The sequence below is a fragment of the Girardinichthys multiradiatus genome, chromosome 15 (assembly GCF_021462225.1).
Source record: "Girardinichthys multiradiatus isolate DD_20200921_A chromosome 15, DD_fGirMul_XY1, whole genome shotgun sequence".
NCBI lineage: Eukaryota > Metazoa > Chordata > Actinopteri > Cyprinodontiformes > Goodeidae > Girardinichthys > Girardinichthys multiradiatus.
Genome location: NC_061808.1, coordinates 20507397 through 20531884, shown reverse-complemented (window position 1 = coordinate 20531884; position 24488 = coordinate 20507397). Strand labels below are relative to the sequence as shown.

The 24488-nt window shown below is 39.4% G+C and overlaps 2 protein-coding genes across 2 annotated transcripts; both read right to left on the bottom strand.

Annotated features, from left to right (window-relative positions):
- Nucleotides 1–122: 122 nt before the first annotated feature.
- Nucleotides 123–17148, bottom strand: sec63 (SEC63 homolog, protein translocation regulator). Its single transcript, XM_047388477.1, has 20 exons — nucleotides 16891–17148; nucleotides 16187–16286; nucleotides 13382–13496; nucleotides 13127–13239; nucleotides 12971–13032; nucleotides 11706–11764; nucleotides 11542–11592; nucleotides 11338–11446; nucleotides 11038–11132; nucleotides 10750–10882; nucleotides 10223–10315; nucleotides 9979–10124; nucleotides 8717–8864; nucleotides 8448–8530; nucleotides 8233–8301; nucleotides 7977–8129; nucleotides 7707–7889; nucleotides 7396–7596; nucleotides 4707–4811; nucleotides 123–2589 (listed from the first exon to the last, which is right to left on the bottom strand). Exons 1-20 carry the CDS (start codon nucleotides 17012–17014, stop codon nucleotides 2452–2454), a joined length of 2280 nt encoding a protein of 759 aa, XP_047244433.1. The 5' UTR covers nucleotides 17015–17148; the 3' UTR covers nucleotides 123–2451.
- A 2034-nt stretch (nucleotides 17149–19182) lies between these two features.
- Nucleotides 19183–23660, bottom strand: iyd (iodotyrosine deiodinase). The gene is made up of 5 exons (XM_047388096.1): nucleotides 23332–23660; nucleotides 20466–20657; nucleotides 20172–20331; nucleotides 19888–20044; nucleotides 19183–19740 (listed from the first exon to the last, which is right to left on the bottom strand). Exons 1-5 carry the CDS (start codon nucleotides 23528–23530, stop codon nucleotides 19558–19560), a joined length of 891 nt encoding a protein of 296 aa, XP_047244052.1. The 5' UTR covers nucleotides 23531–23660; the 3' UTR covers nucleotides 19183–19557.
- Between the last annotated feature and the right edge of the window lie 828 nt (nucleotides 23661–24488).

The following is a 24488-nucleotide window of genomic DNA, read 5'->3' as shown; positions in this document are numbered from 1 at the left end:
CCTATATCTCTATAATTGTACACCTTGACACCAAGGCCGGAACTTAACAGGGCAATACATATTTTCTTACATCTAGCACAATTTTAAATACCAGTTCTTAGTTTGGAAACACAGCAAGCAAACTCATTTAAAAGTTTTTATTTGAAATGATTTTAAATACAAATAATATATATATATTTTCCCCATTTACAATGACGGCTTCTTTGTAAACAAAAGCGGCAGATCGATAGTCATTTGGGTAGTCTCTTGTCCAAACTGAGGCGTCCAGCTGGTCAGTCACCTGGATAAGGGAGGGATGGTGGAGCCTCAATGTAGCTTTTTCAGTTTAAATTTCTTCCCATGTAGCATAATTTACTGACGCTACATTCTGTTGCACAGGGATGAGTACCTGTTGGTGTACACCTGCTGTGACCTGTTACCAGATGGGGGTATTGTTTAAGTGCCTGTGCTCTAGTGACAGAATATTCAATAATTCTCCCACACTAACATGACACACCAGTTTGTGTTTTGGAGAAAAATAAATGTGCAGACTTTCTTAATGAAAGACTGTAAGAACTGAAACTGCCCAACAGTGAGAGCTTACAGAGCTGCTGGATGAAGCTCCGATTTTTCTTAAAACGTGTACAAATAAAGATGAGAACGAAACAAAACTGAATACATGCTATCACATCTTAACTGAGACAAAAAAGCTTTAAATGAAAGACAGGTCCATTTGCTTTGCAATCCCCAGATTAAAAAAAAAAAAAGGGTCAAAAGGAAGCTGGTTCTGCTTATGTTACGAAAAATGACATTTAGTCTGAAACCAAAAGTAACTTCCAACAAGCATTTGTTTAGTTGTGTGTGTTTGTATGTGTGGCAGCAACATCCCAGTCAAGCCTTTAAATATTTAACCAAAAATTAGGAAAATAACTATACTAACTCATGACGAGGTGAGAGATATGCAACTCCACAGCGTGGACCGACAGTTTACTATAAAGAAACACTTTAGATGTTTTTTTAATGGGGAAAATAAAATTCGCTCGCAGGAACCGCCAGTGCATAGCACCAGAGGATGCTGTGATTTCTCAGTTGTATTCATAAGGCCTTTATAGGACAGTGACATACAATGGAATGTGCTACAACTGTGGAAAAAACAAGAGGAAACCGAAGTAATACACTTCTCCAAAAAGCCAGGAGTATAGATTGCTTTCTTAGTCATTTCAAAAGCCTGTGTTGTTTTTTGGTTTCAAAATGACATGATGCACCGATCATTTTTTTTCATGGTAGACACAAATGACTGTTTTTACCTCCAAAGTCTAACCTGCTGCTGATTAATATAAAACAGGAAAAAAAAATGTGCTGCAAGATTTTTGAGAGAGGTAGCAGTTTTGAAGCATGCAGAAATAAATACAAGATTATTCCCATTTATGCATCAAAGCATTTTACCTTAAATTTCGTTTTTTTTTTTTTTGTAGTCAAAAAAAGTACATCAATACCATTATTTTGATGCGCTGATTTTCAGTATATGACCTCCTGATCCCCAAGTAGATTCTGACCTCTGGCCACTTGATTAGAGGGTTTCTATTTTTCATATAAAAAATAGAAAATAATATAGGTCAAACATCTCTTAACACTGCACATTTTGTCATTTCTCAGTGAAAAACAAAATACGTCAAGATCCTGCAGCTTCTTCTCCAAACAGCTGTTTCTTTCAGAAAATAAACATGTTGCAGGGGCAGAATGGTCACCTTGAAATAAATGATCAGTTTTCTCTTTGCAGACATCTCCCTAAACATACAAGTAAATACAAAATGTTGAAATCAAATGCAGGCGTGATGCTGGAAAGAAAGAAAAACACCAAAACAAAAAAAAAGGATGCTACCCCCTCCTGCACTCAAAAGAGACAATGCTTCTTTAATGTACGCATCTGCAGATAAAGGGTATAACAAAGTATCACTGGTGTGGAAAACATCGGTGCAGGATTTCAAAACCCACGATTGAGAGTGGGGACAATTTCCGTACAGTTTGTTTGTTTCTGTTAGTTTTGCAAATGGATGTAGCTGTTATTTATCTGCCTCGAGGAAAAGAGCCCATTTTATAATAATAGCTCCTTTAGTCCAAACTGTGTTTTTCCTCTCATACCTGTACAAACACATTCACTTTACACAGCACACACACTCATTTACTCACACACTCAGGCCCGTTAGTATTCACAGAAATCTCCACCTGCAGCAAACGATGACATAAGTCTCTGTAGAAAGGGGGAGACAGGAGCAGGACTTGGGGTCACAGTTTATGACATTGTAAAAGTAAAATGGTGGCGGGCTCTGAGTGTATAAACTCTCCTCAGTGATTTATTCATTCTGCGTGTGTTTTTGTTTATGGCAGGCACGGCTTCTCCTCGTCACTAGTGAATGGGCAGCCACTCCGGGGGGGGGGGGAGGGGCCCAAAAGGTGTTCTCATCGGCCCCTTCAGTCATTGTCCTCATCCTCGTAGTCGCTCTCCTCGATGCCGTCGCTGTCCTCCTGCTCCTCGTCCTCCTCCTCCGTGTCGGGGATGTCCCACTGCGGGTGGTTGTCCATTATGGCCTTGGCCTCGTGGACTTCCAACTAAGAAAACACAAAAATAAAAGCCATGCTTTTAAAACTACAGCTTTTTTTTCTAATGAGCTCCTTAGAAATAGTTCAACAGTAAATCTACTGAGGTTTGCGGAGAGCGTCTCAGCAGATGGAAAGAATCTCTACCAAAAACACGGGACCTCCAGCTCACAGATGTTTGTGCACTTGTAGTAGTTTCTTGTTTGTTCACCCAGTGTCCAAATGCCCTGAACTCGCACAACTATTTAAAGAACGTTGTTGTTCATTTCTTGGATATTTGAAGATTTAATCCCTTTTCTCATGGGAAGCCCTTATGTTAAGGTCAAACATGGGTTTTTAAAACAAGACTAACAAATATGACATGTTGGAAATATATATTTTTAACCAGTAACTTCATAATATCAATCTTGATATCTTACAGATATTAAGATTAATATGGAGAATAATGTCTTCTTATTCTACTCTTACATTATTTCTATGGTTGGATCGACCCAAATTTCTTCCTCTGTCCAACTTGGACAGAAACCGTCTGTATTTTTAGGAGCACAATGAAAGATAAAAATATGGACTTGTTGCAAAATACCGTTAATATGTTTTTAACCATAAATGTATATGAATCAGAACATAGTAATGTTCATACATTTCTTGCTGTATCATAAATCATTGCAGCTTGTGGAAGAAATACCAGTTTGCTTTTCCTGCCATATTCCCTTTTCTGTCATGTGTGAGTCAATTTGTCCAGTGAACAGTTAAATACATCACTAAAATGCTTATTACTACTTAGAGAGAAAAAAGTTGGGCATTTGACTCTTTAAGCGTCAAACTAACTTGACCATAACAGCTTCCTGTGTGTAAAACAACATGTTACACAAACTTCCCGCTGCGGAGTTGACCCATTCCCGGTAGTGGAGATAAATGGACTTTTTGTCACTTTGGCAGAAAAAGATTGTCTATTAACTTCTGATCTTTCAACAGATACAACAGACTACATTATAAAAACAACTAAATACATAAATGCATTAATAATAGTCATGTGAACCATTAAACATTCGGTCCTTTATAAAGAAATATTATCTTGTCTTGTTTTTAATCAATCTATGGACAAAAAAAAAAATCTCATTTAATTACAGGTAAAAAGCCAAAACACTGTTTAACTCATTAAAAAAAGGAACAAAAATTTTAGCCAAGGAGAATCTCTTATAGCTAGTGGTCTACAGCAGCCTTTAGTTGGAATAACTTCTGTGAGATGCTTCCTGCATCAATCTACCAGCCTTTGACATCAGTCTGAGTAAAGTTTGATCCATTCCTCACTTTCAGATGTGAGATGTTTGAGGGCTTTCTTGTATGAAAAGCCTGTTTGAAGCAGTTGTTCTGAACATCCTCCGCTTGTACACTGTTTTCTGTACAAATGAATGGCTGATTTCTTATTCTTTTGAGACATTTTAAATCCTTTACCAGACTCATAAGCTGCTCTTTAAATCTTTCCATGTTTACTCCAACTTTAACAGTCAGCAGCACATCAAACTGAAGGGAAAACGTCCTCTAAAATGCTGAGTAACAAAGTTTCCATCGTGTACACGGGATGTGATTTAACTCATTTTAGATGGGAATAAATGTGGTAGTGTCCTAAATTATTGTTAACACTGGTATTGAATATTTGAATGTCCAAAAACGGTACAAAGACACAGACTTCTGTTGGATGCCCAATAGAAGCCCAACTACCGTACCTTTAACAATCACTTGTTAAATATAGTCTATTAAGATAAACTGGTTAGAAAACAGCTAATGTGACTTGCTGAGCTGCATTAGAACAACAAGAACCTGATACACCATCAGTTCTCACTGGCTGCTTTAACACGTGGGACTTAATGTCCCTATAATACATTATTTCAAACAGTGAGAAATCCAGCAGCAGAAACAGCATCATTCTTTATAACTGCTAAGGATTGTATTACAGTTTATTTTATCTTAGACAATTATTGTGATTTTGTTTGTCATTTTTGCTTGTTGAAAAGAATTTAAAATGATATAGAAAAACAATACAAACTGAACAAAATGTAGTTTTGCAGTAAACTACAACAAGAAAAAGATAAAACACATTGAATATGTGCATAAAACCATCTCATCACCTTAAGTGGTTTGATCTGATCCAGGCCGAGGTAGGAATCAGAACGGAGGATGACGGAGTACTGGTAGTTGCCTGTTTTGGAAGGGGCTGGAAACTTTAGCTCCACCTGGAGAAAAAACAAATAAATGAAACACCTTTGATTCAATTTAACCAGATCTAACTCCCAAAGCAGAGCAACATGATCCTAAATAAGAGAGAAAGCAGGAGGCATCAAACTCCTAAAAAGATGCAGTCATTTAAAACAGTCATTTAAAATCTGATCTTAACTCTTCATTTTAAATAAATGTCTAACGTTTTATTTAGGAGAAAAAAGTCCAGCCTAATTCATTTAACTCAGATGTTTCAAAGTTATAGATTTAGTTCAACACATTAAGAAAACAGACCGCAGCGAAACAATCTAACCTTTAAAGATGTAAACGACCTCCACCACACACAGGTATCATGGATGACTTGAAGACTTGCTTTTGCAAACTTAAACATGATGTAGCGAGGCTACCCAAAGAAGCCTTATTATGTTGAGCGACCATGAGAGTGGCACCTTTTACTACTGGACAGCTAATATGTTCCTTTAACTATTGGTCACAGTTCAGAGGAGTCTAACGTCTTGGCAGGCGATGGAGCTAGATTTGGTCCAGGAAACTACCCTCACCCCTTACTCGGTTTTTCTTCTCCTTTATTTGTTGGTAAACCTGTTGTTAATCCAGTGATCTGTCACTGGTGTTGGATTAATTAGGCTAGGCTAATCTGGACGACTGAGGTGTGACCTCCGGTAAGTCACAACCTCAGTCTTTCCTTATTTTCATTTTACAGCTCCATATTATGCACCTACTTCTCATCCTATCCACTTAAAAAAAAATATGGAATAAAGCAGTATCATTTGGTTTGCGGTCTGAACAATCTTATTATATTTTTGAGGCCCATGACCCAGAGGTTGTGGGTTATATTGTCTTTTTCCTGCTCAGTTACCTTTTTGATACTTGTCTTTTCAATGCAATCCGCTTGAAGCGTTGGTTCTCACTCGTTTATAATAGGTTGAGCTCCTCTTGTCAACTTAGAAATAAAAACACCGCTTTAAGATCACAGTTTACCATTGAAGTGATTCTGCACAAGGCTGTGTGCATTTCGGCAGCAAACCAAAGCTTTGTGACTGAGACTATAATAGTATCACCATCTGCTAAATGTAGTTTCAATAAAACTGCTACGTTGCTTTAATTTAGAGAGAGAAAAGTGGCTGCATTATACAAGCTAACTTTACAAATGATGTCTAAGAAGGAGAGGGCACCGATGTAGGTAATCACAAATTACCCAACTTGTGGTGATAAAGGGGTCTCACTATGAATTTTACCAATCCTACCTCGGGCTGTGATTACCAGGCTGTGCAATTACAAGTAGCAAACATCTAATTATCAGTGCAATGAGTCAATTTATTATTAAACGAGAGCGAGTTAAAGACAGCTGCTGTAGACAGCCCTGTCTGTTATGCGAAAGCAACGTGTCCCGGAAACAGATCTGCCACATACGCAAGATACAAATCTCACAATGCAAACATAGGAGAAACTATAGAGGTGGCAGCCTAATTGACCAGTAGCCAGTGACCCATCATGCATGAAAGGGGGCAGCTCCTGTGGCTACGGTTCCCTCGTAGTGGTGACAGCTGGCCGTGCAGCGTTACACGGAGCCCTCATTAAGCTTTTACCTCATTGTCAATCTGGGCCGTTGTAGGAAGAAACCAAAGTAAGAGGCGCAACGGTTCATGATAAACATACACTACCTTCCTGGACGGAGTAATGACCGGTGCAAAGGCTTGCTTGGAAAAAGGATTTCAGGATAAGTAGATGGCTACAGGGGAAGCTAAAGATGCACCTATCAGAGAGTTTCTGGGAAGATAAAAAAAAAAGCAGATAAAAAAGCTCTGACTTTCCGACAGACTATTGTTTTTGTTTACTAGTCCTTGATGATGAAGACAGCAATGACATCACTGCAGGATCAATAGTCACAGTAACTGTCACCTTAAACAGAAAGCGTATGGCAAGAAGCATTTAATTTGGCTGAATACTGTGAGTATCTAGAAAGAAAATATATCCCCAAAAAAAAATAATCACAAAATACTTTTTATCCTACAAGATTCATTCAAATAAAACCAAATATGTGAGAGAAAAAAAGCTCACTGTTATGTATTAGATTGGTAATTTATTCATTCTAGCCATATCGGACCCTTAAGCTCTTAAAATTAGGAGCAGAGGCGACCCTAACTCTAGTGTGATTAGCATCTTTGTGTTCTCCCCACAGAATAAGACACCTGCCTTTCACGCATCCTCCAGCTTCGTTTTTAAGACACCTCACTAATACTGAATGCAGGCAACTTTAAGTCTTATGTCCTCAGTAACAACTTCCAAACTGAAGAGTCTTGTCGCGCTAACCTGTCAGTACTAAAGCTTGATGCTGAGAAAAAGATCGTTTGTTTTTGGGTCAGTCAACCATAAAGTCATCACTATAGTAATGAGCTGATTTCTAGGTCCACCCCTACAGAAAACAAATAAATACTTGATTTTTATACACCTGCAGTGAGACATTTACATTATTTTGAAGACATAATTTGCATTTTTAAACCAAACATGTAATAAGAGGAAAATGTGTGGTGGTTTTCTCTGTGGTACTTTGTACAGTGCTTGTTTAGAAGGATGTCTCACCTCTTCTGAGTCTTTTAGTGTGCAGACGTGGTAGGGCATGGAGACGAGCGTCTGATCTTTGCGGTCGGCGATGTACAGCCACCACCACTCCTGCTTCTCTTCTGGGAAATAAAGGCTATAGACGGGGTGCGTCACCTTCGACTTTGTTTCCAGCAGCGCCCGCTCTCGCCGTTGGATGCTCTGCTGCAGCGCCTCCCACTCCTAAAACGTTGGATAAAAGAAAAATCAATTGAGAGGCTGGTTCAACCTCATTTACTTTAGGTAATAACAATCTAATGAGAATCAGAGAATAACAAAAGCATCATGCTGACCTCCTCGTCGTCTCCAGCCCCCTCATCGACCTCGGTGTCGCTTTGTTTGTCGCTTTCTTCGTCTCTTTCGCTAGGGGAATCCTTGTTGGCTTCGCCTTCATCTGACTCGCTGCCTTTATCTGAAGCTTCGTCATCTTCTTCTTTTGCTGCAGATGCTGCAGCTGATGCTGCAGCTGCCACTTCCTGAGACCACAAACATAGCGATGACAAACTGAGACCAGACGGTCGTCATCGTTAGAGTTGCATTTAGCCAAGATTGTGGATGCTTACATTCCCTGCCACGTTGCCATTAGCCTGCTTGGCTTTAACAGGAGCAGGTGTGGCTTTCTTCTTTGTTAATTTCTTCTTCTTGGACTTTGCGGTCTTCTTGGCCCCTTTATTCTTGTTCTGCCACACTTTAGTTTTGGCTTTATTAGACTCTCCCTGATTTAAAGACCAGATTAAAAATGTTATTTTAGTTATGGTAAGATTCTTAGAAACAGTGACTTCATCCATCTCCAGATCAAAGATGGCGTGTTATTCTTACTGCTTCCTCTGTATTGGCAGCTTCTTCTCCAGGACATATTGAAGCTTCCTGTTCCTTCTCAAACATATCCTACAAACAGTGAGGAAGGGGATGGTGGGACACTTTTAAAGCATTTAGATAAACGATGCACTCTAGTGGTGACACTAAGTAGTGTATGCACCACGAAGAAATTTCTTTCTGGATACTCATAGTATTCAGCCAGATTAGATACTTACTGCCATACGCTTTCTGGTTAAGGTGACGGTTACTGTGACGATTGACCCTGCGGTGATGTTATTGCTGTCCTCATCATCAAGGACTACAAAACAAAAACAAAACGGTGAAAAGCTGCTGGCTAAACTTAACACATCTATACTTAAAACATCAGATATTGTGCCCAGAAAATGGCCGTAACAAGTATCTATGAGTTTCATCTAACATCTTTCCTGACAAGAAAACTAAACGTAGATTAAATATTCTATCCTGTGTTGAAGTCCGGACTAACCCTGCAGCTTGATGTCCATGATGATATGAGGGAAGCTGCCAAGCACAGCCATGACCTCATCGTACTTCTCCTCCCCAAGGAAACGTAGCATGCTGCGTCTGTCCGAGTCCTTCAGACTCACCAGGTCCTGCAGGGTCCGCACCTTATACTGCAGAACACACGAATCAGAGGACAGGAGAACAACTCATTAGCGTTTCATACAAAACAACTATTTTCTTTTCATCTTTTTATCAAACAAGCAAATCAGTAAAATATGAAATAACTCACAAACAGGCACCTTCTAGGGATATTATTTTGCTGCCATCTACTGTTTTTGTAGTAATCAAAATTAAGCGTTTTAGTTTTTAAGTGTACGTCGAGGCTAAAAAGAACTCCTAGTTTCTTATTTTCTTCTATCACAAAGAAAATATATATAAACCTTATAGATGTGTACTGCAACTACTACAATTTCAGAAGAAAATATTTGCTCTAATAACTTAATTTCCCAGCTTTGCTATGTCTCCATATAAGGGGCTGCATATCCCTGAGTATGGCCAAATGGAGCGCGAAAATACTAAACTAAAAAAAGAAAAATCTTAGTTGTCCATTAAATCGATTTTAAAGAATTTTCTTTAGTTTTGTTAGAATTTCTTCCAATTTATTTCAAGCCTTTTAAGACTCAAGAGGACAGAAATGGAACAACCCTCAGTGTTTAAAACAAATGCATCACAAGAATCAGGATTTATGGTGATAACAATAAACTGATGATGTTTGCGTGGGGATCTTTTATTTTTCAGTTTGAACTTTGATTCCATTAGAGTTTCATTTACCATCAATATATTTTAAGTTGGGATTCAAATCAATTATTGCACACTGCTTAGCGACATAATTTCACCAATTTATATAATCTGGTGCACTAATGTAGTTTATTAAATAATGGTAAGTTTCATTTTTAGAGCAGCATTTGTTTGTGGGGCTCTGATTGTATACGATGATGCCAATTCATTTTTTAAAAACCTTTTGCATTTAGTTTTATTGTTAATGCATTAAATGCCACAAAGTATAATGATAAAATTTTGAATTCATTTCAGAAAGCATTTTCTTTATGTATTTAAGTAGTTTTGAGGGGCTGACAGTGGCAGCGGAGGTAGGGGTCCATCTTGTAACCAGTGGGTTGCCAGTTCGAAACCTCGCTTCGTCCACCTCAGTAAACATTTACTGGAAGTCCTCGACATCTCCTTACACAGACTGACAACAAACATCGACAATTTTTTTAAGTGTACCTTCTTAGAAATGCAGTAGCGGAGGTGCTCCTCTTCGAAATGAGGCAGCTGCAGCAGCGGTGACTTGGACTCCTGCAGGCCCTGCACGATCATTTGGGTCAGCTTCATACAATTCTCAATGGTGACCAGTCTGGGAGCGTGGAAACCTAAAGAAGGGTAAACGAGTGTGCACAGGTTATTACTAACAGAAAGAAAACACAGGCACCACGATGCTGATTGGGACTGTAACCATAGCTGTGTGTACCTCCTCTGCTGTTGGCCATCATGGTGAGCTGACAGCCCACGTTGATCATCTCCTGAAGGAGAGCTGGACTTTTCCTCACCACAAATCTCTGATCTGATCAAAACAATTGCACAGAACTTGATTAATGTTTCTAAATGTAAACCATTTTTACTTTAAATGACCTTTGATCATCACAACTAATGTAAAAAATGGGATCTTATAACTCCATTCTGTTTTCCTTCCATGTGTTTGAGTCTGTTCCAGTTTATCTAAAGCTCATTAAGGCTCAACAGCTTGTGCTGCTGCTTTATTACCCAAATGGAACCCTTAAGAAGTCATTCTCATCCACCTGAGCAACTCTGGAGACTTTTACAGGCATATGCTCGCAATACACAAAGTTATATTAACAAAATTACAACACAGCTGAGACCCCGGCTGGTAAATAGAGACTTGATTTAGCTGCAAACAAGAAGCTTGAGAAATGTTTACGTTTAAAAGAAGTAAACAACAAAGGATGAACTAAATATTTCAAATGTAATTCAACCCACCTTCCTCTAACTCCTCTGACACCTCCATGCGGGCCAGATGTGAAAGCACCAACACCCTGGCCTTCAAACTGTATGGGTAACAGAACGGAGGCTCCTTCTTCTTCACATTGATATTCCCTAACTCACGGATCAACTGCAACAAACGTACAGACACAAAACAGATTGCTTTGGGGGTTACCACGTTGCACAGCCTAGCTTAGTCAGACGGTCATACAAGATTCTGAGGGTTTCCTCCACGCCCATTTTTTAGGAAAGTCATTATTAACTTCAGTCTTCAGTTGTTTTTACCTGTGGCACTTCGATGTTGTCTGTGGGTCTTATGGTTGCTTCTTTATTGCTGCGAGGATCAAATTCAAAGGCTGCAGTCAGCACCATGGTTAATCCTGGAAGGCAGGTTCGGTCAGTTCCAGCATAAAAAACAAAACCCCACATAAAAATGCTATTTTATTTGACTTAAACACTCCTAAAGCTAAATGTAATATAAGTAATTACACAAGAAGATCGACCAATCAAGTACATGGGCATCGACAATTAAATAAAAGCCAAGGTAGAGCATAGGAAAACACTGGCAGACGAGAGAAAACTCACGTTTCATGTTCATGTTCGGTGTTTTGTACATAAAATGCATAAAAAGCTGCGTGGTGCTGATGAGGATCTGGTCTCCACTGTATCGGATCGAGCGGTACCACCATGTGCCCTAAAGCACACAGGCAAAAATGAAGCAAAGTAAATTAAAAGAACACCATAGTCAGTACAAACCCCAGTTTAAAAGAAATCCTGCGTAAAGCTTACCACGACTACAGGAAGGATGACCATGAAGGCAAGGCCATAGACCAACAACACCTGCAAGAGAAAAGTCTCACTGTCAGTGGAGAACATGGCGTGACATTTAAATGAAAGGAACAGAAATATCAGCCCAAACAATGTTGGAGTTATTTCTGGCACTAAAATTATACCAGCATGGAGTTCTTCTGGTCAACGATCCAGGCAGGCAGGGCGATACCAAAGCTGGTGGCTAGCAAAGGAGGAATAAAATGGACCAGAGCAGAAAAAAGGTTATACATCTGGAAAGGAGCCTTTTTATGTATCTCTACACCTCCTGCTGCCTTTATTTTAAAGATTTTTTTCTTTTAAAATGGACAGGGTTTTGTTTTTATGCATTTTTTTGATTAAAAAGGGAAAAAAGGGATCTGAAATAAATTGTCCTGAGCTAGAAAAGCAAAAATCCTTCAACACAAACACAATGCAAAACTATCCTGGGTGTGCCATTCTGAGTAACTATGTAACAAAACATTCCCACAGAAGAACAGCAGCATAATCGGAAAATAACATTTATTTGGTTTCATGTTTATTCTCACTATAAAGAAAGCAAGCCTTCCGTGACTCAACATAATTTTGTCTGATATAACAGTCGATAAACATCATTATTTTTTAGTCAGCTCATACTTTTACGGAATACATCTTTATTCCTCTAAACTTTTTAACAAACGTCACGACTTTTGGTTCAGATTGCTTTATGTAAAGAGAGTCCTCCGGCTGCAGGGGTACGTGCACATCAGTGGTCATGCTGCCAACGTCACAGACGAAGTTTTTAAGCTGCAGAGCGCACTCGATGAAATTAAAATTGTAGTCTGTCTGAATCAGTTTTTATGGAAATGCATAGACTGATATTTCATTAACACTATGCCTGCATGTGTTGATGTGCAGATTTTGTGCAGTCAACCATAATGATTTAACTGTATTCTGCTTTAATCGCACATAATTGTGAAAACAATGTTACCATCCAAGTGAATTAATTTTAAACCAGGAAACCTTGGTGTATACAGTGCATTGCAACTATGATGACTATAGGTCATAAAAAAGTAATTTGTATGCAACATGTAAACATTACAGTCTCCATTATTTGGGGGTTACATTAATCACCAAATTAAGACCAGTGTTTGTTTATTTACAGTTTTCCTCATATTTAACTTTATGCAATTGTCATTGTTTGTTTTTGTAGAAAATACATAAATAATAAGAGCTGCCCTTTATTTGTGTCATGCATACATACATATATTTCAGATTTTAAAAAGCTCATCTTTGTTTACATCTTACATTTTGTGGTGTGCACATGAAATAAAGCTACAATAAATTGCAAAACAAATAGATGAATTTAAAGTAAAGTGGGTATCGGCAGCCCGCTGTAGAGGTTGGGCTGACACAGGTAGCTTTAGCTTACCTCCTGGTCCATCTGGGTTACCATACGTTTCCCAGTTCTGTCGCGATTGTTCATTGGTTAAACTACAGGAACAAAACAAAAAGACAAAATATGTTCAATTAATTCAAAACAGTAACTAAAATGTTGATATAACTTAAGTAAAAATAAAACACCTACGCAGCATAGGCCTTGGCGATTCTCATGAATGTGGCCTCATCACCGCCTTTGTCAGGGTGGTACTTGAGAGACAGTACACGGTACTGCTTCTTAATTTCTGACACCGACGCACCCTGGAGTCAAGAACCCAGACAAAGCAACAAGTTCCTTCAACATATTCACCATTTAAGCCAAAACTAGGTTTGACTTTAACGCTGCTGCCCTTTCATTAAAGTGATTGTGAAAAACACAAAGTCATAACTGGGATGAATTTACCTGGTCCAAGTTAAGGACTTCATATGGGTTGTACTCCTGGTACTCCCTGTCCAGCTTGGACACCTTGTAGGCTAGCAGCAGGAACACAGCCCACCCAAACAGCAAGGCCGTTTTTCTGAAAAGGATCAAACACAAAGAGGAGATAAAGAAATCATTCTATCGTCATGAATATCTTGTTTTTTTCCTAGAAACTCTGAACATGGTCTTCTTTTCTTTTGGGTGTTATTATTCACACTTTTGGAGTACAGTGGTGGAAACCACAGTGGAGAAATGCTTGAAAAAAAAAAAAAAAAAAAGGGGGAGGTAGCGGAAGAAAAACATTTGGGAAAGACGATTGGTTGGGAATTTTACAGCTTACATTTATAGTTAGGAAGTAAGGCTACTTATATATCGCTGTGGTACAGCTTTTAACAGATAAGATGCAATAACAGGGATTTCTTGCCATTTAAACAATTCAAAAGCATAACTAAGCAATGATATTGATATTTTAACACTTGGTTTTGTGTCACTCAGTTGTTCAATGTGTAACTATTGGAATAAACAAAAAAATGTGTCTGCATTGATGGCTGAAAGTATCCCATGGATCATCAGAAACCAGAAGCAGTTTATCTTCTCTCTAGATGAAAACAGTAAACATACGATCTGGCCACTAGAGATATGCTCTCGTCTCCTAGGAAAAAAAAAAAAAAAAAGAATCCTTTTAACTTCTCTTTCCTTCATTTTAATATTGATGGAGCAAACCGACAGATCCCGGGTCAAAGCTACAAACACCTCCAGACCAAACTAGGCAGCTGCTCTAAACTTACAAAGGTGTTTCTGGCAGGAAATAAAATGATGACAAAGAAAACAAAGGTGAGAAAATGTGTAAAAACAAGGCTTCTAAACTAATCACTTTTTTTTACCATCCGGGCTCTCTGTTAGGGGCTTTCCCAACAGAGAGCCCGCTAAGAATTGTCTACAACAGGCAACATAGTAACAACTCAGGCATACTTAAAAAAAACAAAAACCAACTATGTCTTTAACAGACTAGGAGGTTGCATTTAATGTACGGGATGTTGAGCGCAGCGTCGCTGTGTTTTTATAAATGGAAACAGAAGAGTACAATCAATCTATCTTAGCTGAGCAGAAGGGACCAGAGGTTCTGGTTTGTTGTAGTTTGTCATTTACGCATGGATGTTGAACTTGTCACCATGACAACAGCAAAATAAGAAAACATATGCCCAATCAGTTGCCACAACAACAGCTCACTAGTCAACACCAGCTCAGATGTCTGAAAGCATAACTAGGGATGCAGAAGATGATTCCCCCGTAAAGATTGTAATAAGTGTGAAGCGACAGTGATGAGCAGAAAAAAGATAAGAGTCTCTTTCTCATCCAACTCTTTTTTTTGGACCTTTAACATATTGGGTGCTTTCATCTGACTCCCACGTGTATGTGAGGCTGCATATCTTATTGGCATGCAAAGTTTGACTATTATACTTGGGAAATAACAGTCAGAGATAACAGTCAAATACTGCTTTTGTAAACCAATTCACTTTGCATCCAGTGATATCACGATGAAAACAATGCGGGAGTGTGCAGTCCTAATCAGTGTCGCACAAAAATGCTACGATATAAGAGATTTTTCTAAAAGCTAAATGTTAAATTTTAGAGGGTAAACAGGATGTGAGTGTAATGACGGAGCAAAAGTTATTAAATACGGGCGTCAGAAGACAAACTGCTGGGAAGCTGCTGTAAAAGCTCATGGAGATTGAATATAAACAGCTCTGAGGAAAACATGTCAGGCTATAAAACATGTTTAGAGAGACAACAAACATCACTGAGAGATTGAAACAAAACGCAGTCAAACCCCTCCCCTCAACAAGCTGCCCACACAATGCAACGCCCGACCTTTTAGCACACATCTCAGTCTACATGTTGAAACACACTGAGCAAACAGCTCCAAATAAGAATATTCACACAGTCCCAAGACACATCTGTGTAATTGTTGAGTGAAACAAAGTCCTGGAATGGGGGATTAGTAAAATGTCACCAGCTACAGGGAAATAATTTCTCTACAAAGAAATAAAAAAAACTCAGAACAAAAGCCAGCAGGTGATCAGCCATGATAAGAAGGAATAGCATCTCAAAAAAACAAAAAGGCATTTCTAGCTCTTGGCTTTTCGTCGGACAGCAATGTAAAGCACCATCCTTAATCAGAGTCATGTGACCAATCAAGATCTTTTACATCAAAATATACACAACAGCTACTAGACAGCCAAAGCCACAGGCACAGTGGCGATATTGCACATAATAATAAAAAACAATACACATTTAATCTGATTATATGCTGGGCTATAAAAAAAAAAGTCCCTACACCACAGTTAGACAAGGGATATCTTGAGGTGGGGACTTTCAAGTGAGTGAAAATTACAACATCTCAGTAGTTCACTAGAGGTGTGTCCCTGGAGGTTTCACAGTAAATAAAAGGATGACCCCCTTACAAAATCAGGCAAACATCTACATCTTCATTAAGACCCTTGAGTGATGAGGTTTCTAAGGTCGAAATTCAAAATATCCCACATTTTAAAAGTTAGGTATCATCTCCACCTCTTCTTGACAACTGAACACATTTGATCCAAACACGAGAGGTTTCCCTCCAGAATTACCCAGTAAATGTTGCTTGGATTTTCACGTCACAAGTGATTGCACCTTGGTGCTACAAAATGCTGCAATAAACCGATCAGAAATGGTGTCCTACAGTGTGCCTGCCTTTTAGTTCATTAAAAATAAAAAATAAAGTCCGACCCAGTTCTCTGGACTCACTTTAGTGTTGGGATGATGCTCTGCTGTGACTTCATCAACCTGAGCCGATACCACAGACACCTCCCATGCACCCTCCTCAGGCTCTTCAGACGCAGTTGCTCTGAAAGGAAGATGGGAGAGGGGGCGGTTACTGACACAGCACTATCAGAATGATAACACCCCTGTAATCTGAAAGAAATGTCAAACACAGAGGTAATAGGTTGATTTCAATCTGATACTTAATTTAACAGAATGGATCACTTTAGGCATCCATATACAGGGACTGCTATTCAGCAACAAACAGATGAACTTCGTCAGATTAAGTTACATGGGAATAAATGTATTGTTGACAAACAGATAGCAGAACTAAGATAAGGACCTCCAGAATGAGATCGAAAAGGGCAAACCCGAGATCATGAGGAAACAATTTAGAACTACAAATGAAGCTTTACATTATATAAGGAATTAGCTTAATGATAACAACCAAAAACATGCTATGCAGGCTAAATGCCCAGGCAGACAGAGAAGAGACATGGGCATCATATTTCTGGCGTTTGTTAGCTTCTGTTCGCATAATGGTATATTCCTGGCTGTGAAGACAAGAACACGCCAACTAGTTAGTTTTTTACAAGCTGATATGTTTGCCGCACCTAGTTTTCGTCTAGCCAGGGTTATTGGGTTAATAAGATATACAAGTTAGCAGAGAACCAGCCAGCAGGCCTTACCAGCGTTCTGATCCCGCGGCCACAGGTAATATGTGGCCGGGATCACAATAAGTCCGACGAAGGACGTGAGGAAATAGAAAAACGTATTGCCGCTGTCATCATACTGGAACTGTTGTCCGGCCATTTTGAAGGGGTGCTGGGGTCGCCCTTGTTCCCCACCGTTGCGTGTTTACCCCCTTCAGACTTTAGGTTCACTAGCCTGCTAGCATCCAGCCGAGAGAGCTCGATGCCTCGGTGTACGTGGTGTACGCCTGCGCAATGTGGCTTCTCTTCTTCTTCTCCTCAGTCAGGGTATGCCAGACAGAAGGATAGCGCATTGCTTCCCCCCTCAGGTCCCTGTTAAAAAGTTGGGGGTTATCCTAGTTTGGGCAAATATATGTATAAAAATAAATATAGTGTTTATGACTGTAATATTCCATATGTTAGATTATTTTAGCAGCAGTGACAACGCCTGTTTGGCAAGCTTGTCTGTTTTAATTAAAAACAGTAAGATTAATATATGCACAACTTGAAATTGGTTATACATACTTTTTTATGACAGTATGAACAGCACACATATATATTTTTTCAAATCAGCCCAGGGCACCTCCATATGTAGTCCTAATTCAAATGTCTATCTGATGTTTTTCAATGCGACCATGTTGCATTTCACCCAACTTTTACAAACTGTGACATCTTTGCATGCGGTTCACTTCATGGCAAAGTCTGATGGTGGTCGTGTGTAAATTATGTCACCAGTTACACAACAACAAGTTGAGTCTCTGCGACAAATCAGAATTGAGTGTGACAAGTGACCTTTTCAGGGCCACCTCTCACCTGTTAATTGCTGCAGATAGCCAGTGCCTGCCTGTGATTTTGAAGGGATTAAGCAGGTATAGAAAATGGATAGAGAAAAATCATTCAAATCAACCCAAATATTACATGTTTACATAGCAAGAATACTGATTTATCTTTCAACCTCCTCTTTTGTAGCCATTGGGCATTGGTCACTTTATTTTCAGGTAGAAATCCTTAACCGGTATGCTGGGTAACACCCATAGCCCACATTTGTTTTAAGTTACCCAGGCTTTGGTCAATCCATATTTGATGCTTAGCTTGGTTAGAAAAAAAAAAAAGAATTGGATTTTTTGTAACTGAGCAGTTTTTAATGTGTAACGGCAACTGAAAAGAAGTGTTTAGTAGAGCTTAGCTGATGATGTAGTTAGTGCTTTTGCCTCACAGCAAGAAGGTTCAAATCCCGTCCGGAGCTTTTCTGTGTAGAGTTTGAGTGTTTTCCAGAGCATGCTTGGGTTCTTTCTGGGTACTCCAGGCTCCTCCCACAGTCCAGAAAAATCTATGTTAAAGTCATTGGCCTTTGTAAATTTGTCCTTAGCTGTGTCTGTATTTGTTAATAGTTACTTGGGACTGTATGTTTCCCTGACCGACTGACTGATTGGTGATAGGCACCAGGCCCATGCAAGAAATAAGTTAGAATGAAAGATACATTTATTCTAAAGGGTTATAGAATAATTAGATTCAGCATCTGAAATATTGCTCTTAAAGTAAAATCTATCATTTTGTAACAAAAGGGAAAGGATTTACCGGCGTAAACATGTCAAAAGTTTTCAAATAGGTCTTGATCAGTTTTGCTTTTTGTAATGGTAGTATATTCCACCCTTGGCAAGATAAGCAATAAAGAAGTTTATTAAACTTCTTTGATAAACTTAATAAAAAGCTTGTTCAACAAAAAGGTTGCATTTTATCTCTAATGAACAACAAAAGCTTCAACCTTCATTCTGTCGTATGTATCTGATCATCTTTGCAGAGTTATTGGGGGAGTGCCTTTCTACAGCAGTCATTGGGTGAGAGGCAGAGTACAGGTGACAGGTCACCAGTCCTTCACAAAGTAACACAGAGACACAGACGACAGACAACCATGGACACAAACACTCATACCTATGGGCAATTTAGAGTAATACATCGACAGTCATATATTTAGGTTGATAGAAAATTTTACCCAAAGAAAACCTATGCATGCACAGGGAGAACATGCAAACATTGGATTTGAACCTGAGACCTTCTTGCTGCAAGGCAATAGTGCAAACAACTATGGCACAGGGCAGCTCCTAAAAAATGTATTACTGTCTTCCTTGACATGTAGTGTTTTAAATTAGCAAGCAACAATGATACACAAAACACAATACTAAGTTTTGAGAATCACAGGGCACACCTACTGAACATAAAACAATATTATCCTTTAAGGGCAATATTTACAGGCCAGAATGGCAAATCCTACAAAAATACCAGCTTTCATACTTTGTACCCTTACTTTATTCATAAAAGTAGAAAAGTAACGCAACATGCTTTAAAGGTGGATCTTATGATTTCTCATATACATAATTGATTTTTATCCTTGTGTGATAAAAATGCACCACAGAGAAAATATTTCACAAAATGCTGGAAAATGTCCTTTCTCCACCAGAAAATCCACTGAAACATTATTACACACAATTTTGTGGAAAAATATGGGCTAAATTCATATGGAATTAGTTTGTGTCATTTGATCAGCAACTGATACAACAATAGCAACTAAAACAAACTTTATTTTTTCTATGCACCTTGAAGTAGCAATTGGGTTTTAAAGGTATTTGTTGACCACTTTTCCAGATGTTATATTCTCTGATTTGTTCAGACGGGCACCATGATCTCCTCCAGATGTTTGCGTTTCAAGTCTGGCACAGTGGCGTCAGCTGCCGGATAACCCACAGGAAGCAGCATCAGCAGCTTCTCGTTGGCCGGCCGTTTGAGGAGGAGCCTGAGCCGTGGGCCGCAGTTCAGGGGTGTCGTGGTGACAGTAACAAGGCCCACATTCTGGCAGAAAATGGGATGCTTTGTTAGACATTTGTCAGTATTTTATTTATGAATAGTTTTTAGCCCTTCATTTAGAGGATTATTAAATTTAAGCTTTTAATTCATTTAGTCTAAGTTTATATTTCAAAAACTGTTTGTATTTCTGACCTGTAAAGCAGCCAGCAGGATCCCACAGGATATGGAGACACTGATTTCATTGTAATAGTGGGTCTTTTTCTTGCCATTTGGTAGAATCCCATAAGCCCGTTTAAAAACAAGGATCAGGTATGGAGCAACATCCAAGTATTCCTTAATCCAGTTTGTCCTGCATTGCAGAAACATGTGTGATATATGTGTGATTAGTAGATTTATTTTAAACTGAAATATAACGAGTTGCAGATCTTGTCCTTTTTGTCATAAGCATAATGATAAAAAAAGATGTGGATGTTTACCTTAACCTGGCCAAATCATGGACCCACTTATCTCCCATCCTCTGGCGGTAGTTCACTTCCTCCTCTTCCTCCACAATCAGTCTGATCTGGTGCTTTGTCTCCAGATCCGACACAACAATAAACGTCCAGGGCTCTGTGTGAGCTCCACTTGGTGCGGTCCCTAACCAGAAGAACAGGTTGATGAGCACAAATATAAATACATTTAAAACAAACTAAAGAGATTTAAAATCCCAGTTTTGGTGACTTTTATTGGTCCTTAAATGCATCAAAAGTCTAAACTGATAAGTTCCATGCCTGCAGTGAGGATGATGTTATTGATGATTTCTCGTGGGACGGGCTCTGGGCTGATGAATCGGACAGATCTCCGCTGGTTCATCAAGGAGTAAAAATCCTTGGACCTCTGCAGCATGATCTCCTCTGGGTAACGCTGTGGTGAATAGGGCACATGCGCGAGGTCCTTCTCTTCATCCTGTTCCACCCATTCATCTTCATCATAAAAGATGTCAAAGAAATTCAACCTGACGCTTATGACATTTAACATTTATTTGTCAATGAGGGCATTTCAATGAACAAGGACACAGAACAAAAATATAGTCTGGCTTAACGAGGCACAGTGCACACAGTTATATAATAAGTATTTTCTGTCTTTATATAGAATTGGAAAATTGATTATTTTGCATAACTGCTATACTGACTGAAAAGTAGTTAAATGTGCTCATCTGTTTAGAGATGGGTTGAGAAAGGAGCCCAGGGTTAAACATCTGAATCAAAGTTACTACAGAAGGTGATATAAAAATATATAAATACTGAATCTAGAGCTCTGCCCATGAACATGAACTTGAAAAGTTGTCAACAAGAATTGATCTTCACCGCAAAAACACACAACAGTTGGTAGGTAAATAAGCTGATTTTAGAAGAAGACCATATAATCCAAACCTAATTCTTCATCTAAACTGACAGCTAATATTTGAATCACAACCAGTGGTTGATTTTAAGTGTATTTATCTTTATGAGCCATGCCTCCAGGCTGCTTCAGATGAACAGAAGAAAAGGAGGGAAACTGGAAGTGACCTAACATAGCTTGGAACCTAGATAGTTACACAAACTGTAAATAGACACAGAGTCGTTTTTGCTGACATTAAGTTAAACTGTTTTTTTTTCTCTTTTGAGCCAGTTGGGATTGCCAAGATTATTACTATTTGCTAAATCTCACAATAATAAGACAGGAGTTTTAGATCTGTTTTAATTACTCACTTCAAATCCAAATTTTGAATAAACATAAATTATTGTGGAAAAGGGTGGCTTGTCCTATTCAGGTTGGAGGGGAGTTCCTGCCTCAAGTGGAGGAGTTCAAGTATCTCGGGGTCTTGTTCACGAGTGAGGGAAAAATGGAGCAGGAGATCGACAGACGGATCGGTGCGGCTGCTGCAGTAATGGGGTCGCTGTTCTGGTCCGTTGTGGTGAAGAGAGAGCTGAGCCGAAAAGCAAAGCTCTCAATTTACCGGTCGGTCTACGTTCCTACCCTCACCTATGGCCATGAACTTTGGGTCATGACTGAAAGAACGAGATCCTGGATACAAGCGGCTGAAATGAGCTTCCTCCGTAGGGTTGCCGGACACTCCCTTAGAGATAGGGTGAGGAGCTCGGCCATCCGGGAGGTGCTCGGAGTAGAGCCGCTGCTCCTCCACATCGAGAGGAGCCAGTTGAAGTGGCTCGGGCATCTATACCGGATGCCTCTTGGACGCCTTCCTTGGGAGGTGTTCCAGGCACGTCCCACCGGGAGGAGGCCCAGAGGACAGCCCAGGACACGCTGGAGGGACTATGTCTCTCGGCTGGCCTGGGAACGCCTTGGGCTCCCCCCGGAGGAGCTGGAGGAGGTGTCTGGGGAGAGGGACGTCTGGGCGTCTCAGCTGAGTCTGCAGCCCCCGCAGCCCGGTCCCGGATAAAGCGGAAGACGACGAGTACGAGTACCACCTTCGCATTTGTGGGAAAAAAAGGTGAAGCATGTAAGCTTGACAACACTGTCCCAGCTTTGGAGCAGGTGGGTGGCAGCACCATGTTGTGTGGGTTTTTTGCTGCAGGAGGCACTAGTGGAAGTCACAAAAACGATGGCATCTTGAGAAAAAAATGTTATATAGAGATATTGAAGCAACATCCTAAGACAATGAACACTAACTTTAAACAGTTCTTCTTCTATAACGCTTATTCCATAGTGGGTCACCCTCATTCACACCTAAAGGCAATTTAGAGACACCAATTTACCTAACATTCATGTTTTTGAACTGTGGGAGGAAGCCAGAGTACCAGGTAAGAAGCCACACATGCACAGGGAGAACATGTAAACTCCTTGCAGAAAGACCCCCCCAGCCAGGAGTTGAACCCAGGGCCTCCTTGCTGCAAGGCAGCAGTGCTACCAACTGTCCCACTGTGCAGCCCTCTAACCAGCTCTGTCAGGAGAAATGGGTCAACATTCCAGCATAATGGGGCCTGTAGAAGGATACCACAAATGTCTGACACAAGACATACCGAAATCAATTTAAACTTCTGACTTTGCATTAAGTTAAAATATATATTTCTCTCCTTATTCTGCCATTTAGCAAATATAAATACCCTTTTAATTGACATAAAAACAAAAAAAAATGTTGGTTATACTGTAACACATTGAGAAAAAAAATGTTTGTGTCATTTTATACAGTGTAGGTAAATATCTGGTTTCAAGTGTATGTGCATAGACGTTTTTTAATACGGGTGAAGAAATGCAAGCATTGGAGTGTGGATTGCATTTGTGCTTAAAGTATGAGTGGTTTAAACACAGGGCACTTTGAATAAGTCTGAATTTCTTGGATTGTGTTCCTGCACCCCAGTTATTTTTTCATCATCATCATCATTTTTTAACAAACTTTAATTTTATCGGTTCTTTAAATCCCGTCTGTTAACTGTACATTTCTGTATGTTTCCCCATGCTTAGCCTTGTTTAGTTCAGTATTTATTTTTTGTTTGTTAATTTGACTATTATTGTTGTGCATTTGTTTTTAATGGTCTCCTGTTTTTATTTTATGTAAAAGCCCTTTGCTTTGGGTGGAAGTGCAAAGCATGAACACCCTTTTATGGAGGCTAGAAAGTGAACTCTGCCTAGTTAAAAAAAAAAACAGACACTCACCTCCTCCTCCTGTTGTTATTTCTGTGTCATCATGCAAGTCCTGATCCACCCAGGGTCTGAAGTCCTTTTTTGAGGGACCCTCGGGTTGATCAGCTCCTCTCGGACTGGTCTCTGGAGCCCGAGATTTCAGAAACAGAAAGCCTACCACCAGACACAGCACCAGCGCAAGGACGGGTGTGAGGACGGACAGGAGAGCCATGGCTGACCGGGCAGCTGCCTGTCTGAGTGGAACTACCTTTACTGAGTGCAGCCCTCATGTTATAAAACACTGCTTCTGTTATCTGAAGTGGCCCTTTATGCTGAGTCAGAACATGGGGAAAGGCACATGAGGGTGGCAATTTGGTGTAAGAAAAAAAAACATTCCCCGGTTCCACCAGGTCATGCAAAAATTACATCAACATGAAAGACTGCAAGTCTGTGTTTCAAAGTCCTGCACGGAGGTTAATATTTCACTTTGTTCTGTGCTGAGCTGAATGGAGTACGTACAAGCTGAAACCTCTGACAAAAACCTTCCACTAAATATGAAGTCTTCTTGAGCAACCAAAAACAACAAAAAAAAAAAAAACATTTTGGGATATAAGCAGCCACTTTAATATGTTTATAGATCAGTTCTGAGTTTCACATCTGAAACAACAGATTTGAAAATCTGAGTCTTATAAAAAGGTTGTACGATCAAACTGGCACTTATGCAGCAGACTGAATCTGTTAGCGTGACTGGTAAAGGTTCATTAGACGACATTTGTTGAATTGGCACTATATAAATAAACTGAATTGAATTGGAAATAAAAATAGAGTCTTTTCTCAGTAACACTGGGTTTAGTTTATGGGTACGCCCAAGTCTGGTTTTGAGTAAAGATTGCTGGTTTTTTGTACTTTTAAGTATTCAGTTAAAACGAAAGTAAAACAAAATGTGATTAATAAAAGACAAATGTTGTGTTGCACCTAACATTTTTGATTTCAATAAGATTTGATTTTATTTGCATCTTTTCTGAAAGGCCATCTTTGAAATGTCCAAGAAGTGTCAAAAACCTTTATTGGCAAGCCACATTTGTACCAATCCTAAATGTAAATTTGCTTTACAATCAATGGCAAAAATGAAAAGAATAGCCATTTTGAGGCAGCACACTTTGCTGTAATAAGGGATTAGTTATGCAAAG

Bases quoted from the DNA above. Each gene is read 5' to 3' on its own strand.
- sec63 (XM_047388477.1), bottom strand. From the start codon at position 17,014: ATGGCCGGACAACAGTTCCAGTATGATGACAGCGGCAATACGTTTTTC. The intron at 11,447-11,541 runs GTAAGCTTTACG...TGTGTGCTTTAG, and splicing joins TCATCCTTCCTGTAGTCGTG to GGCACATGGTGGTACCGCTC. The intron at 8,302-8,447 runs GTAAGTATCTAA...CACTGTTTGTAG, and splicing joins TAACCAGAAAGCGTATGGCA to GATATGTTTGAGAAGGAACA.
- iyd (XM_047388096.1), bottom strand. From the start codon at position 23,530: ATGGCTCTCCTGTCCGTCCTCACACCCGTCCTTGCGCTGGTGCTGTGT. The intron at 20,332-20,465 runs GCATGGAACTTA...TCTTCTGGTTAG, and splicing joins TAACATCATCCTCACTGCAG to GGACCGCACCAAGTGGAGCT. The intron at 19,741-19,887 runs GTCAGAAATACA...ATTTTCTGCCAG, and splicing joins TCCTGCTGGCTGCTTTACAG to AATGTGGGCCTTGTTACTGT.